General features: G+C 39.9%; 1 protein-coding gene across 1 annotated transcript; it reads right to left on the bottom strand.

The window, feature by feature from the left end:
- Positions 1-3,412: 3,412 nt before the first annotated feature.
- On the bottom strand, positions 3,413-15,602 carry calm3a (calmodulin 3a (phosphorylase kinase, delta)). The gene is made up of 6 exons (XM_026191355.2): positions 15,380-15,602; positions 6,928-6,958; positions 6,359-6,502; positions 5,874-5,980; positions 5,382-5,517; positions 3,413-5,203 (listed from the first exon to the last, which is right to left on the bottom strand). The coding sequence occupies exons 1-6, from the start codon at positions 15,380-15,382 to the stop codon at positions 5,175-5,177; spliced, it is 450 nt and encodes a 149-aa protein (XP_026047140.1). The 5' UTR covers positions 15,383-15,602; the 3' UTR covers positions 3,413-5,174.
- Positions 15,603-15,952: the final 350 nt, after the last annotated feature.

Genomic DNA, 15,952 nt, shown 5'->3' with positions numbered 1-15,952 from the left:
TCACCCTCCAACTAAAGATTTCTGTGACTAAGAATATGCTACCCTTTAATGTTATTCAACAGAAAACACGATTTCTCAAAAAATGATTTCATTCATCTGTTTCCAGTTAGGCTGTCTCATCTCCTTCCTGTCTTGCGCAGCACATCTTGAGTCCAGTTGGAACGTGATGAAACACTGCCACCGTGTGGACGTGTAAAATGTTTCATGTTGTTTTATTCTGGTGACAGTGTTTGATTATTTGCAGTGTGTGTGCTCGACGGAAATATTCTTTACCTACAATGTAATATGTCAAAGGTATTAGGTATAGAATGACAGGGAAATCCAGAAGTTTTTGTCTAGCAGTGATGAAGTGTACTTTTAATTAAGTGCAAATTTGATGGGCGTACTTGAGCGCTTCAATTTTTTTTAATACAACTTCTACTTTAGTTTCTCTTTAGTAGAAAGTATTGTGCATTTTTGAGCACCGCCTTACTTAAAAAACGTGATTAGAATGTAATAGAATGAATTTAACCCTTAGATGACAGCGAATGCGCACCTGCAGACCATTTACAGTGGGGCAAAAAAGTATTTAGTCAGCCACCGATTGTGCAAGTTCCCCCACTTAAAATGATGACAGAGGTCAGTAATTTGCACCAGAGGTACACTTCAACTGTGAGAGACAGAATGTGGAAAAAAAATCCATGAATCCACATGGTAGGATTTGTAAAGAATTTATTCGTAAATTAGGGTGGAAAATAAGTATTTGGTCACCTCAAACAAGGAAAATCTCTGGCTCTCACAGACCTGTAACGTCTTCTGTAAGAAGCTTTTCTGTCCCCCACTCGTTACCTGTATGAATGGCACCTGTTTGAACTCATCATCTGTATAAAAGACACCTGTCCACAGCCTCAAACAGTCAGACTCCAAACTCCGCCATGGCCAAGGCCAAAGAGCTTTCGAAGGACACCAGGAAAAGTATTGTAGACCTGCACCAGACTGGGAAGAGTGAATCTACAATAGGCAAGCAGCTTGGTGTGAAAAAATCAACTGTGGGAGCAATCATCAGAAAATGGAAGACATACAAGACCACTGATAATCTCCCTCGATCTGGGGCTCCACGCAAGATCTCATCCCGTGGGGTCAAAATGATCATGAGAACGGTGAGCAAAGATCCCAGAACCACACGGGGGGACCTGGTGAATGACCTGCAGAGAGCTGGGACCAAAGTAACAAAGGTCACCATCAGTAACACACTACAACGGCAGGGAATCAAATCCCACAGTGCCAGACGTGTTCCGCTGCTGAAGCCAGTGCATGTCCAGGCCCGTCTGAAGTTTGCCAGAGAGCACATGGATGATACAGCAGAGGATTGGGAGAATGTCATGTGGTCAGATGAAACCAAAGTAGAACTTTTTGGTATAAACTCAGCTCGTCGTGTTTGGAGGAAGAAGAATACTGAGTTGCATCCCAAGAACACCATACCTACTGTGAAGCATGGGGGTGGAAACATCATGCTATGGGGCTGTTTTTCTGCCAAGGGGACAGGACGACTGATCCGTGTTAAGGACAGAATGAATGGGGCCATGTATCGTGAGATTTTGAGCCAAAACCTCCTTCCATCAGTGAGAACTTTGAAGATGAAACGAGGCTGGGTCTTCCAACATGACAATGATCCAAAACACACCGCCCGGGCAACAAAGGAGTGGCTCCGTAAGAAGCATTTGAAAGGAGTGGCCTAGCCAGTCTCCAGACCTCAACCCCATAGAAAATCTGTGGCGGGAGTTGAAAGTCCGTGTTGCTCGGCGACAGCCCCAAAACATCACTGCTCTCGAGAAGATCTGCATGGAGGAATGGGCCAAAATACCAGCTACTGTGTGTGCAAACCTAGTAAAGACCTATAGTAAACGTTTGACCTCTGTTATTGCCAACAAAGGTTATGTTACAAAGTATTGAGTTGTATTTTTGTTATTGACCAAATACTTATTTTCCACCCTGATTTACGAATAAATTCTTTACAAATCCTACCATGTGGATTCATGGATTTTTTTTTCACATTCTGTCTCTCACAGTTGAAGTGTACCTCTGGTGCAAATTACTGACCTCGGTCATCATTTTAGGTGGGGGAACTTGCACAATCGGTGGCTGACTAAATACTTTTTTGCCCCACTGTATGTGCAGCCCTGTTTATAGTTTTCTGTGCATTTCAAACATTGTACTTTCTGATGATTTTTTTTAATATCTTAAGTAACATGGCTGCTATGAGGCCAGCTAGGAACTCGGAAGCATTGACTCAGAATCGGACATCTCAGATATAGAGGACCCAGACTAAATATTCCACTACTGATGGCTAAACAAGTCCAAAACCCCTTTGCTCAGTTACTGTGCTTCAGAAAATTTACTCAAGTTTCCATACAAACTGTAGAATTACGTTATAAACATTTAATGTCAGTGAAAATTACTGCATTGGAAATGTAGTGAAACATTTAGTGTATGTATGTATATATATATATATATATATATATATATACATACACACACACACACACACACACACACACACACACACACACACACACACACACACACATAGCCTTGTGTTATTTGATTATTGGATCGTATTCATTGAGGCATTGTGATTTGAGCAGCACATTAAATGGCTGGTGTGTGCTGGGGGCGCTGCTGTTTTTCAGTGTACTGTGTCTTTGATATTTATCAGATTTTGTAATCTGTTTTGCTGGTACAGTTGTAATCTGTAAGTGATTGCCTCTCTTTCTTTTCTCCACTTGATACAGCAGATTGAAAGTAAAACTTGTAATTCAATTATTTATAATGAATGTCTACAACCCTCACTGCAGAAGAGGTAGTGCATTGTTGATTCTCAGTGTAAACCAGCAAGCCTTTCCAGCCTGTTATACAACCGCAGAGGGATTACCACACCTGCCTGTCTGTAGTGCTACGGTTCTTATTGTACTGCTGAGTGTGCTCCTGTTTCCTAATTCATTTATATTATCTACTTACACTTACACGATTAGCATGTGGACACACATCCAATCACATTCACCTGGCCCAGATAAAACGCTGTTCTATTGGCTCTTGATCTTGCCTCTCAACAAGAAAGGCTTTTTGCATTTAGACTGTGTGAGGGGTCGTGACCCTTGCTGACCTGGATTAGCACAGGCTCCTGCAGCAATCTCATGAGCTGCCAAATATAGCCTCTGCCCAGGATAGTTTCTAGAGTGAAGACCTAGGCTGACCTGCCCTGACCCAGTCTGAGGCTATCTGGAAGAGTCTCCTTTCTAACACAGAAGCACTGGACGGGGGAGTATATTGCAACATTATGGGAATTTGTGAACAGTTACAAAAAAGAAGAAACAAAAGGATGTCTGTTTCATTAATGACTAATTTTAGAATAAACATGTCAAGGAAATGCAGGTGAAGTAAAGCTCAGTCAATTTATTGATTTATGGAAAATATATCACATCTTTCCATACTGGACACACCTTCAGAAATTAACAGTCCAATAACCATTTACTTCCAAACATCTGACTCAAATGTAACCAATTAGTACGCCTCAAACAGAGCAGTATATTAAGTTTCACACATTGAGGAAATCACAAGATTCCCCAGCTTAAATTTAGCCAACTGTTCAAAAACCTAACACTGAAACCAACTGCACATCTAAAGCTGAAGTCGTTGCTACAAACCCATTTCATTCCCCATATGAAAGCCTCAATGAAACACATCACCCCCCCACCACAAGCAGTATGTGTCAGTATACACTGAATGTATTCGGTTTAGTAAAACAGCAAGCCGACTGGAGGTTGAATCACCGGACTATAAATTGAAGATCAGACAACAACAAGGACAATGAGTGAAACATGTTGTTATAGCAGCAGCAACAGTGACATTTGGTTTCTTTTTCTTCTTTTAAAACAAAACTTTTTTTGTCCTCCATTTTTTTAAACAACCACATGGTTTATACCAAAGTGCAAATATGATGAACTGCATGTATTTTTATATTATTATATTAAGTAGAGTTTTTCTATTCTAAAGAACTACAGGTCTTGCAAGAAGGTTGAAGGTTTTTTTTTTTTTTTTTTTTTTAAGAGTATTATGGCACATTTCAAAACCGAAGAGAAAACATGTCACAGATCATTTACTACAACAATAGGCATTGCAAATTTAACGATACACTTATATAGATATAATTTGTGACCAAAGTTCGTCAGCAATACATTAATATTTGAGAACACATTTATAAAGCGTTACATCAATATTGCATCATCAGGATATCTGTTTGCAGAACAAATGTATCAACTGCAGTCCTCAAGTGTGTTTTCCCAATAATCATCCTGAAGCAATTCAACACACTCCCGTCTTCAATCAGTGCAACGTAAAACCCACGACTCAAAACAATACAAAATAACATCCAACTGAGGAAAACAAACAAAGAAAAAAAGAAAAACCATCCAGCAATTTTCAGTCCCTCGTTTTCGTTCGAACTCTTCAAGGTTATAAGAATGCTCATCTCCAGCAGAGCACCAATAAACACCCTACATTGCAACTATTTGCTCTTGCAATAATCAATAGTGACACAAATTTTTTACAGATATATAGCTATATATTTATGTATATACCTCCAGTGTGTACACAACCTGAACACTACCTCTGACAAGATCAGAGCTTCCTTGTTGTCACGAGAGACAGTCACAGAAAGGGTGCATGCAAGAAGAGTACTCAATTCAGTATTTGGAGAGTCACCACTGGTGCAAGAGAGTCGATTTTCTTTGTTCAAGACTATCAGGTAAGAATTGAAAAGCCAACTTCTCTACATGAACCGTGGCATAGGTTCCTATCCCTCTGCCTTTTACGATGTTGCGCTTTCCTCTAAATTAATCAGGAGCAGGGTGACTCAGCAGAATCTTGGTCTGAAGTACCAGGGGCTTTGGCCCTCTTAAAGCTTGGTCCATTAACTTCTCTAGGGATTATTCTGTTCTGGTGGTGATGAAACAGATACCTTAGAAGTAGCTGGATGCACTAAAGCACAATTTGCAAACGGTTTAGATAAATGATTTTTTTTCTGGAGGGGAGGGTAAATTTATCATTTGAGAATTGTTCTTTTTTTTGGTATATTTGACATATTTGACAGTGATCTTAGAGGATAAGCAACGTTAAAAGAAATTTCAAATTTCTCTTCACTTGGCTGTCATCATCTGGACAAACTCTGTGGAAAACAAAAGAACAGAAAGCAACATTTAAAGTTACGTTAAATAATGAACAAATAACTAACTGTAACAGCACCGTTACCAGATGGAAAAAAAATAAGTGCATACACACAAACTTGTAGATTTTCACATTTGCAGACTCACAAAAAGTATGGTGGTTAATAATTAAAATCTCACCCTCGTAGTTGACCTGACCATCTCCATCAATGTCGGCCTCGCGTATCATCTCGTCCACCTCCTCATCAGTGAGCTTCTCACCCAGGTTGGTCATGACGTGCCGAAGCTCTGCTGCACTGATGTACCCGTTACCATCCTACAGGTGGCAAAACAAAAGCAGAAAGTTAGCTTGGTGTCTTCTATGTTTACAGGCAGGTGTGTGTCTACAGATACCATAGCGCCAGAGACAAGGCTATTCCCTTCACCTGTGATGTCGAGATCCTGATTTAGGAAGTCTATTGAGCTAAATGTTCAATATTTGTGTGTTTGTGACGCTTAATATAATAGTCCGGCTAGCAGAAAGACAGAAACGCTCCAGAATATCGCTTATGCAGACATTTTTCACTCTTTTGTCTAGCCATCATCATGGATCAAAGTCATTTCTAACAAATACAGAGGCTCTCCTTTTGCTGAATAGTCTAATTAAATATTTCCACTTTACTCCTACTTTACCTTGTCAAAGACTCTGAAGGCTTCTCTGATCTCCTCCTCACTGTCTGTATCTTTCATCTTCCTGGCCATCATTGTCAGAAACTCAGGAAAGTCAATTGTACCATTACCTTAATAAAATAAATAAATAAAACAAAAACAAATAACAAACCAGAAAAAAAGAGTTATCACCGTGTAATTTACCAGAAAAACTCAAAATCAGATCAGGAAAATTAGCTTATGACAATGCAAGGTAGTTCAAAGTATAAAAGGAAATGCACATCATTTTTATTAATCACAACAGACAAGGCAACAAAAACAACAAAGACTAGATTCAATCTACACACATCTATACAGAGAGAACAGAAACAAGTTATGCCATCTCAGATATCAGGATCTGCATTTATGCCAGTCACTAAATTCTTGAATGACAAAAGAATTCTCTTCATGAAGAGCTTTCTCAAAAGTAATGCAACTTCAAGCTCTTGTGCATGTTAGTTTGATCTCACCATCAGCATCTACTTCATTGATCATGTCCTGCAGCTCAGCCTCTGTAGGATTCTGTCCCAAAGAGCGCATGACAGTCCCGAGCTCTTTGGTAGTAATTGTACCATCGCCATCCTTATCAAACAGTGAGAATGCCTCCTTGAACTCTGTACATTTGCAGAAAGAGAACTGTGAGTTGTAATGAAGACTGAATCCAATGAACATTCACTGACTATACACAATAGTCAGTGCATTTGCAACAACTGGGACACTGAACAGACAACCCCTGATAAGAAGAGCACAGGCTGAATACAAAGCACTGCAGCTTTAATGTAGACATGCAAGCATTTCTAGGACACCTGACTCAAAACCCTGCTGCTTCTCATTACCCAGGGTCTGATTTTATACCTAGGGAAAACAAATTGAATGCAATTATCTAGTTAATAGTATGGGACCATAATTAGCATACAATCCCATAGACCTGCACATCTTGTATAATCTCTGAGAGCCTAGTTTCTAAGGTTTGTTGGAGAAATTAGGTGTTGCTAAACCTAAAACAAGTCAAAAAGGCTTGGTTAAGGTATGCACTCACCAGCAATCTGCTCCTCAGTCAGCTGATCAGCCTGTTGAAAAGGGAAAAAGACACTGATAAAACACTGATGCTTCAGCATGGAAATAACCTCTTTTTCAACCCTGCCACCATTTACAATTATTAAATCGTGCATTGTATTCAAGAAATACAGTTTTTAATGGCAAGTTCAACTTATATCAGGACTAGGCAAATAAGATAAGACAGCATTTAAATCCCAGAGACAGGAAATTCACACTGTTACAACAGCACAGTAGAGAGGGCAGTTATATAGACACAGCTGCATCATGCCTAAGAACAACAATACTATGCAGAAAACTGAAGAAAATATACATTATACAAGGTAGAGGAAATATACTTTAGACATAAATATATGTACATATACAGTCCTGGTCAAAAGTTTAAGACCACTTGAAAAATGGCAAAAAAAAATAAATAAATAAATAATAATAATAAAAACAAATTAAAAATCATATTTGGCATCTTAACAAGGTTCCAAGTAGAGCTTCAACATGTGGATTCATTGTCATTTTCTGTCAGACAGAAAATGTCACACTGTCATGACGTTCTGATGGCAATGCAAATAAACATTCCCTTTCTGAACCCTGGGGTCCGTTCTTCGTACCTCGCTAAGTAAGTTAGCTGGATTTGATTGTTGACGATTTCGCGTGATCTCGTTCGGTTCCCCGAAGCTCATCCGGGACTTGCTGTCATAGCAACAGATCCGTAAGCGTAAACCTGCTCGGGAGCAGGCTTACTTTATGTAAACAAGATTAGATCCCGGCCACTCAGGTATGTCCGCCTCATGTATACGAAAGCAACAGCGATATTTTACCACTGTTTTACCATAAATAAATATTATCAATGTAACTAAAGATAATGCAGTATTTGATTCTTTTATTGATTCCATACAGATACAGAAGTGGACTGAAACTGACTTTACTCCTACAGAGCACCCATGCTATCTTGCATAGATAGAGCGCTTTAGGTTGAAGTTGTAAAATGTTGCCTTTGTTGTTTCTTTCTTTGGGTTTTTTTAGGTCATTTCCTAAAAAAAGGGAAATGTACTATTAATCATTCTATTTCATGTATTTGATTATTTCAGATGTAATTCATATTTTAGAGTAGTAATAGTAAATTACTTCGTGTAATCAAGATGAGAGACCACGGCTATAAAAGCGAAGGTGGATTTGGGAAGTCTGTCGCAGCCATGTCCTGTCCGTATACGCGAGCCACCCATTGCGGAAGGTGCAAGATTGATAAGGAGAGTTTTCAGAATTCCGCGTATATTGCGGGATAGACAGGATCCTTTAGCTCAGCGCGACAGTGTGCTCACTTTCCCGTGAGGGTATTATTTACTTAACCAACTTGTTGACGAGGAGGTGCAGGACCACCACCTGTCTTTTTTTGCTCTGCCCTTTTCTTGGTTGCTGTTATAAACAAACAAACTGATTATTTCAGGGTCTCTTTTCAAGAGACTAAAAGCAATATAAGTGATAAATATTACCATTCTGTAGAATATTCTTATATTTCACTTTTACTTGTTCCCATGTTCTAGTGGGTCCTGTTGTGGCTCTAATGTGAAAGAGGATATAATGTAATATAATATAATAAATTTACCCTACCGCCTACTAGTGTTGGCCAGAGGGGCCGATGGCGCGATATGGCAGCCTGGCTTCTGTCAGTCTGCCCCAGGGCAGCTGTGGCTACAACTGTAGCTGCCTCCACCAGTGTGTGAATGTGAGAGTGACTGAACAGTGGCATTGTAAAGCGCTTTGGGTGCCTTGAAAAGCGCTATATAAATCCAATCGATTATTATTATTATTATTATTATTATTAACTTACTTACTAGTTTAATTTGTCAGCAACTTTCTGCCAGCCCTCTCTCCTTGCTTTTGCAGCGTTCCCTTGCGTTTTAATTAAACTCTGAAACTCCTGAAATCCCTCAATCAAGAGTTCTTGCTCTGCTGCCGAAAAATACCGAGCGCGCTCCTTTGACATTTTCGCCAACCAATCAAAGGGTTGCCGATCAATGTTTCTACTATCGATGCGTAGCCCCTGTTAAGCCACCCAGTGATCTCACATTACTTCATCCAGCTATACTAATCGTCAACAACAGGTGTGTTTGGAGAACCGGGATAGCGAGCTCAAAGTTAGCGCGATGATTTGATCTTGGATGTGTCATTTGATCTTGGATGTAGTAAGTGAGGTACGAAGAACGGACCCCTGGTCAGGTTGTTGAACTGCATAAACAGCGTCTCTCGCACCACGTCATTGCTGCTGAGCTGGGACGCAGTAAGACAGTCATTTGGAATTTCTTAAATGATCCTGATGGTTATGGAACAAAAAAGTCAAGTGAAAGGACCCAAAAGAATTTCACCAGCACTGAGCCGGAGGATCCAACTGGCTGTCTGTCAAGACACTGGACGATCCTTGACCCAAATTAAGGCCAATGCTGGTGCTGACTGCAGCCCCATAACCATCAGACAGCATCTGAGACTGAAGGGCCACAAACACAAAAAACGTCTTCAAAGGCCTCATCTCCTTGATAGAGATGGGTACCGATATCCGGTGCCATTATGGCTACAGATTAAAAATGCCCAAGGCGAAACGGTCAAAAGTCTGGCTGTACTTCACAGCAAAAGATGCAAACTCAGCAGCCTGCAACAAGTGCTATTATGCTGATACTGTAATACTGTGCAAAGGAGGTAACTCCTCAAATCTGATGAAACACATGGTGGCGCATAGCGTTTTTTTAAAAGCCGAGAAATGCACCCTATTTGATAGCTTGCTGCGAGACCTCACACCGAGCACATCTACTGCGGGTGTGGTGCCTGTTATCGACCCGGAGTCAGCAACTTGAACCCGAAGAGGAGAGTCCTGGCTCCTAGCCCTGCCGTGTAGCAGAAATGATGACAGATGATGATGGCAGCAGCAGCCGTTCCTCTCTGGGCGAGTAGCTTAATGTTGTTTGTGTGTAATTTACGTTGAGTAGGCTAACCACGTTATCAAATTAATGCATGTAAGGTGAACTAGCAAACACCGTCGTAGTTACATGCGGCTGTCTTCTTGTTTGATGGCAGGTACTCCCTTCACCCTGGCCAAAAAGGCTAAAATGACCAAAGAAAAAGTGGGAAACAGCTAAACATGAGAGGTTTTTGGACAAAGTTGGTGTTTTTTTCCATTGTTTAAGCACTGCTTCCAGCCAAGAGTGATACCATATATGCCCTATAGCTGCAGAAAAGGCTAACAATGTTATCTTTTTACAAAAAACAGCTAAACATGAGAGGTTTTTGGACAAAGTCTGTGTTCTTGATTCTTTAAGCACCGGTTCGAGCACCGACACCGTTTCAAAAGTACCGGTTTGGTATTGGTATCGGATAAAACCTAAACAATACCCATCCCTACTCCTTGAATGCCACAAAACTGACCGTTTGGACTTTGCAAGAAAGCACCAAACATGGGACATTGAAGGTGGAAGAAAGTTTTATTCTCTGATGAGAAAAAAGTTAACCTTGAAGGTCCTGATGATTTCCAACATTACTGGCATGACAAGCAGATCCACCTGAGATGTTTTCTACACGCCACAGTGGAGGGCGGCGCCATAATGGTCTGGGGTGCTTTTTCCTTCAGTGGAAATATGGAGCACATTAGGGCTGTTCGATATAACGATATATATCGGATGACGATATAAAAACGTCTATCGTTTCATTTTACGCTATCGTTTGTTTCGTGGTGTCGCAAAATAAACTGTTAACGGCAATATTTTTTTCATCGTTTTGATGGTCACTGTAGTGGCTATATTAATTTCTTAAAGTTCTCTCTTTCTCTTATATTTAATATAACCACACTACAGACAGACAAGCACCTGTTTTTATGGGTTGTCGTTAGCAACAACGACCAGGTAAAACCATCGCATGTCCGCTTGTTTATTTTCCACATAAACCTTTCACAAGAAAGCTCAAGATCCTGTTGAGAATTTTCAAAATAAACGGAATCACGTGAAAAAGTATGCAGAGTATTGACGGATGAGAAGCAAAAAAAGAGTCGTCAGGTGCTAAAAAAATAAACCTTAGACTCAAACGTTAGAACAGGCTTTCCCCGCAGCACGGTGTGTAATAAATACAAAGAAAACGGCGGCCGTTACAACCTATGCCTAAAAATGTGTAGTTTCATGCATCGGTTAAAACACTCGACTCCAGGTACAAGACGCCCAGCTGGAAACACTTCACCTACCCGAGATTCACAGAATTTACAGGAAATATTACATTTTTTGTGATTTATATTGTTATCGCACGATAGAAGTTTTATATCGGGATATGAGATTTTGGTCCTATCTCACAGCCCTAGAGCACAGGAGGTGCAGGGGCATCAAATGGCTGCCGCCTATGTACAGATGTTACAGAGAGCTTCCCTCATGACTGAGGGCCCTCATCTGTGTGGTAACGACTGGGTTTTTCAACAGGACAACGCTATAGCACACAATGCCTGCAGGACAAGGGACTTCTTCCAGGACAATAACATCACTCTGTTGGACCCTCCTGCGTGTTCCCCGGATCTAAATTCAATTGAGAACCTTTGGGGATGGATGGTAAAGGAAATGTACAAAAATGGACAACAGTTCCAGACAGTAGATGCCCGTCATAAGGCTGTCTTCACCACTTGAAGAAATGTTCCCACTCAACTCATGGAAACGCTTGCATTAAGCATGCCACAAAGAATTTTTGAAGAGACCAACAATAATGGTGGACCTACTCATTACCGAGTTCATGTCTGGAACTTCGATTTCTGTTTTGGGGTAGTTTCCGGTTCTTTTGGAAGGGTGGTGTGACATTTTCTACCTGACAGAAAATGACAATGAATCCACATTTTTGCACAGATTTGGCCTTTTTAAGGCTAAACTTTTGATGAGCTGTAAAACAGCCTGTTTCAGTTTAAGCGTGGTTTTCAATAAATTGCATGCTCAAAATTTTTTTTGTCTCACTCCTATTTCTTCTTGTTGCACACTGAAACTCTACTTGGAACCTTGTTAAGATCCAACCATGCAAAATATGATTTTTTTTTTTGCCATTTTTCAACTGGTCTTAAACTTGATGGGGAAAATGATGAAATTTCATAAACAAGAAACGAAAAGAAAGACAAATGAAACAGCCGTTTCTCATATTTTTGGAAAAGAAATGACTAAGCAGTAACAAATTAAATCACTTCTGGATTGATATAAAAACCCTGAAAACAATCATTTTTCAAAGAAAAACAAAGAATTTCCAGCAGGCAAAATGGAGAACACGTGCATCAGGCTCCACTGTGTACACAGGCTCTGCCAATCCAAATGCAATTTAGACAAACTAATTCAAAACAGACTGCAGTATTTTCTGGCAGCTGGACCCGGCCATTACCTATGACCTAGATAAAACTATGTTAATACAACATAAAAAGCTTTACAATAAACTTAAACTGTAGATGTGTTCACATTTTCACATACAAATGTATGTAAATTAAAGAAATATTGTTTGAACTCATGTAATAATAATTGTTAATAACTAAATGAAAATATTCTGGGAATACTAGAAACAAGAGAGCTCCACCATCTTGAGATATTGTTAGCCGAGCAAACTTGCATTAAATCGGCTCAACCTAAAATCCAACACTGGAGTTTCTGCAGTCTCAGTCTGACTTGGCCAGTATTCAATCACTCTCAGAAAAATTACTTAAGGTTTGTAAATGACTTATTTAATTTGTAAATGAAGACAGATTGCCAAAAAATTGCCATCAGTCTGAATGAGCCTTTGTCAACGAGCACAACTCGAGGGGACTCGACTGGCTGCCTACCGGCTGTATTCTAGTTAGATTACAACAGAACAAGAAGGTTACTGAGAGTACATTTAATAGTTAAATAGGAATGTCTAACTATAACAGTGCTTGTATGCCTGACCCCCCACCCCCACCAATAGAAAACTGAAGTGAGATAACTTTTATTGGATAAAAAAAAAAAAAAAAAAAAAAAAAAAAATTACAAACAAATTAACTTTGAGGAAAAAAAATACTCATTTGAAAAAAGAAAAATGGCAGTATGTGTTAATGCAAAGTTGCAAATGGTTAAAAATCACAATAATATTGTATCATGACTGAATTATTGTGATTTCTTATTGTGGGGTGTCTGCTGATTCATACAGTGTTCAATATTTTTTTACCACATTCACACACACACACACACACACACAAAATAAATTCATTAATCAAACAAGGAATTTAAACTCATGTAACACAAATTCATTCTTCAAGTTCATCTGAGACATAATTGTGCGCTCCATGTGAAGCCTTATCAGGCCTGTCCAAGTCAGTCAACATGCTCACTTCAGGCTGAGAAAGTGCGATGAGGGACTGGTATAAATACTCCACAGCCCGAAATACACACGCCTGCTATAATTAGTGAGACACGAACAGGGTCGCCAATGTAGCACACTGAATATCACCGCAACTAACCACCTCCTCGACTCTTTAAAAAAAATTTTTTAATTAAAAAAATAAAATAAAATAAAAAAATACATTATGTTAACAAAACAAAAAACAGATTAAACCCTTTGAATGTGCCTTCTGCTTTGCATATTCCTTCAGGATGTTTGTTAGAAAACTGAAATACCTGCTGCATAAAACAGACCATTAGAGTCTGCAACAATTTAGCACTGACACTAATTCGTTGATGGGGATAAGCTGATAATGCTATATGTAATACTGCCTAAGGACTCACTGTGCATTTGCTGTTGAGCTAATGCCTCGAATAAACATGTTTTCACTGTATCCACATGCTCTTGCACCACAGATAATGGACAAATGAACTTGCTTTTTCAAAACCAAACAGATTAAAGCCAACATTTCTGTAGCAAAATTTCTGCGGTGGTGGTGGTAATGCCATGCATTCAAGTCAATTTCAATGAGTCACCCATTTAAGGGGAAGGGGGGTAGGCAGAAGGGAGCATGGCAGACTGCAGAGTATCCAGTCTGCTCACTGCCAACCAATTCAGTGTTGCTGAAGCAAGCAGTGTCTGGATCAGAGCACAGCTGGAGGATTTATACAGCTGCTGTAAAAAGTACTGCTTGCTTTCAACTCATCAGTACCCCACAGAGCATGTCATATATTCTTATGTTGACAATATTTTTCTGAAGTGCAGCCAGTTAATCATATTTGCAAATGGTGTTTGAGCAGCATGTGAATAAATTGGATTTTGTAGCTGTCCAAGTTTCCTTACTTGGCAAAGACCGCAAGGGACTCCATTCGCCTGCTCTCTTACAGAATGCAGATGAACAACAGACGACACATGATAAGATATGATACAGATATTCACATGCAAGTATATATTAGAAGTATTTAAAATAGTTAGATCCCATCTTGGAGGGTACACTGCGGGTCCTGACAGCCGACTGCACCAGGGATGCTTGGTTCAATGCGGGGGGAAGGGAGGCGAGAAAGGAGGGGTGGAAAAGAGGATCATTCAGCAGAAGCAGAATGCGGTTCAACGTTATGGCGCAATACGTAACGCAGGACATGGTGTCATGGTGGTATTGAATCTATTCCCAAATTGTTGCAGCGCCTTGCTGAAAGCTTTGCAATATGACAAACAAGTGTTGCTACCTGTGAGCGTATTCTTATGTAACCCCAATCGGTGGTTGAATACGACCCCTTTTCTCGCTTGTTGCGCATGTCCGAGTCCGTTCAAAACACCCTGCTGATGTGGCTAACACAGATACTGTCCGTGCTGCAGCACCTTATGTGGCATGTCGAAAATGACAGTTACTCAGAGTCCCAATGTCTTTCTCGCAAGATTAACGAGATGGGTAAAGATCACATTCACACTGGACGGTCTATTTTTACACAGCACCTTCACCGGCACCACGCCCACTCTCGAGTCCAAGCGAACCAATAAATAAATAAATAAGTGAGCAAAAAAACAAAACAAAAAAAAAAAAAAAACCCCAACAACAACCCAAAAACCAAATGCCACAAATATCTGTCCAAGCTCGGGGACTGCAACCACATCATCAACAACTCTGCTAATCAACCGAATGAATGGTGATACATTTGAGCATTAAACAGGCCGTTTGTGTCCTCTCGCAATACAGCGTGTGTGCTGCGCATTTGGCAGACACTAATAAATAAAACGTTTCTCTTCTATCTCGTCAGCTGTTAAGCACACATAAAACCACCGATCGAAAATTGCGATATATAGACGATAAAATGATGAAAAAAAGAGCGTTGTATGCACGTCAGGTGTGGGATTTTTCTGCAGTTTGCCAATATTATAAATGCCATTGTGAAGGGAAGCCGGAATATGCTTTATTGCTTCAGACCGTATGCATTTACGATTATATTACGCATTAAAGTGTCGCATGAGGACATTACGATTTAAACGATTCATAGCTAAGGCTAGCTAGCTTACGTTAGCTAGCTTACACTTACCATCGTCCCGTTGACTTTTCAAGCTCCGTGAAGATGAAAAAAAGCTCAGTTAAATGACTTGTATTTTATTTACTTAGGGATCACTTACTCAAATAGAACAATAAAATAAAACAGGACTTTAAGTATAAGAAATGCTTCGGGAAATCTGTGTAGACAGTATCCTTCTGTTGCAGCAGAGTTGCCCGGAAACCTAAACCAGCGACGTGCTGTACCACAGTTTGACAGCCGTGTATCCCTCCGCCGCTGTCTTGTACGTTTTAGTCCCACTGAATCCACTGTCAAAATGGAAATACACGAGCATTAAAAAGCTCGTTCTGTTGCGGTAATCATTCACTGTTTATCGCCTAATAATTATTTGACACTTAACAAAGAGCAAACCACAATTTTTGCTGCTTTACAAAATCAAACCGCGCAAAGATACTAGCCCCATTACCACGTCTCATAAACAGTCTATGGGAGAAAAGAGTGTTCCAGTGATCATACTGAACACAATACTAATGGGCCATTTTAAAATTACAGGGCAATTTCTGTACCGCTCATTAATTTAAAAACCATTCGTGCAAAAAATACTAA

This window comes from Astatotilapia calliptera, chromosome 14 (assembly GCF_964374335.1).
Source record: "Astatotilapia calliptera chromosome 14, fAstCal68.1, whole genome shotgun sequence".
Classification (NCBI taxonomy): Eukaryota; Metazoa; Chordata; class Actinopteri; order Cichliformes; family Cichlidae; genus Astatotilapia; species Astatotilapia calliptera.
Note: the sequence above shows the minus strand (reverse complement) of the source record. Positions and strands in the feature narration are given on the sequence as shown.

Coding starts and splice junctions, on each gene's coding strand:
- calm3a (XM_026191355.2), bottom strand. Junction 6,503..6,927: donor GACTGAGGAGCAGATTGCTG/GTGAGTGCATAC, acceptor GCAAATGTACAG/AGTTCAAGGAGGCATTCTCA. Junction 5,518..5,873: donor CCTTCAGAGTCTTTGACAAG/GTAAAGTAGGAG, acceptor TGCCACCTGTAG/GATGGTAACGGGTACATCAG.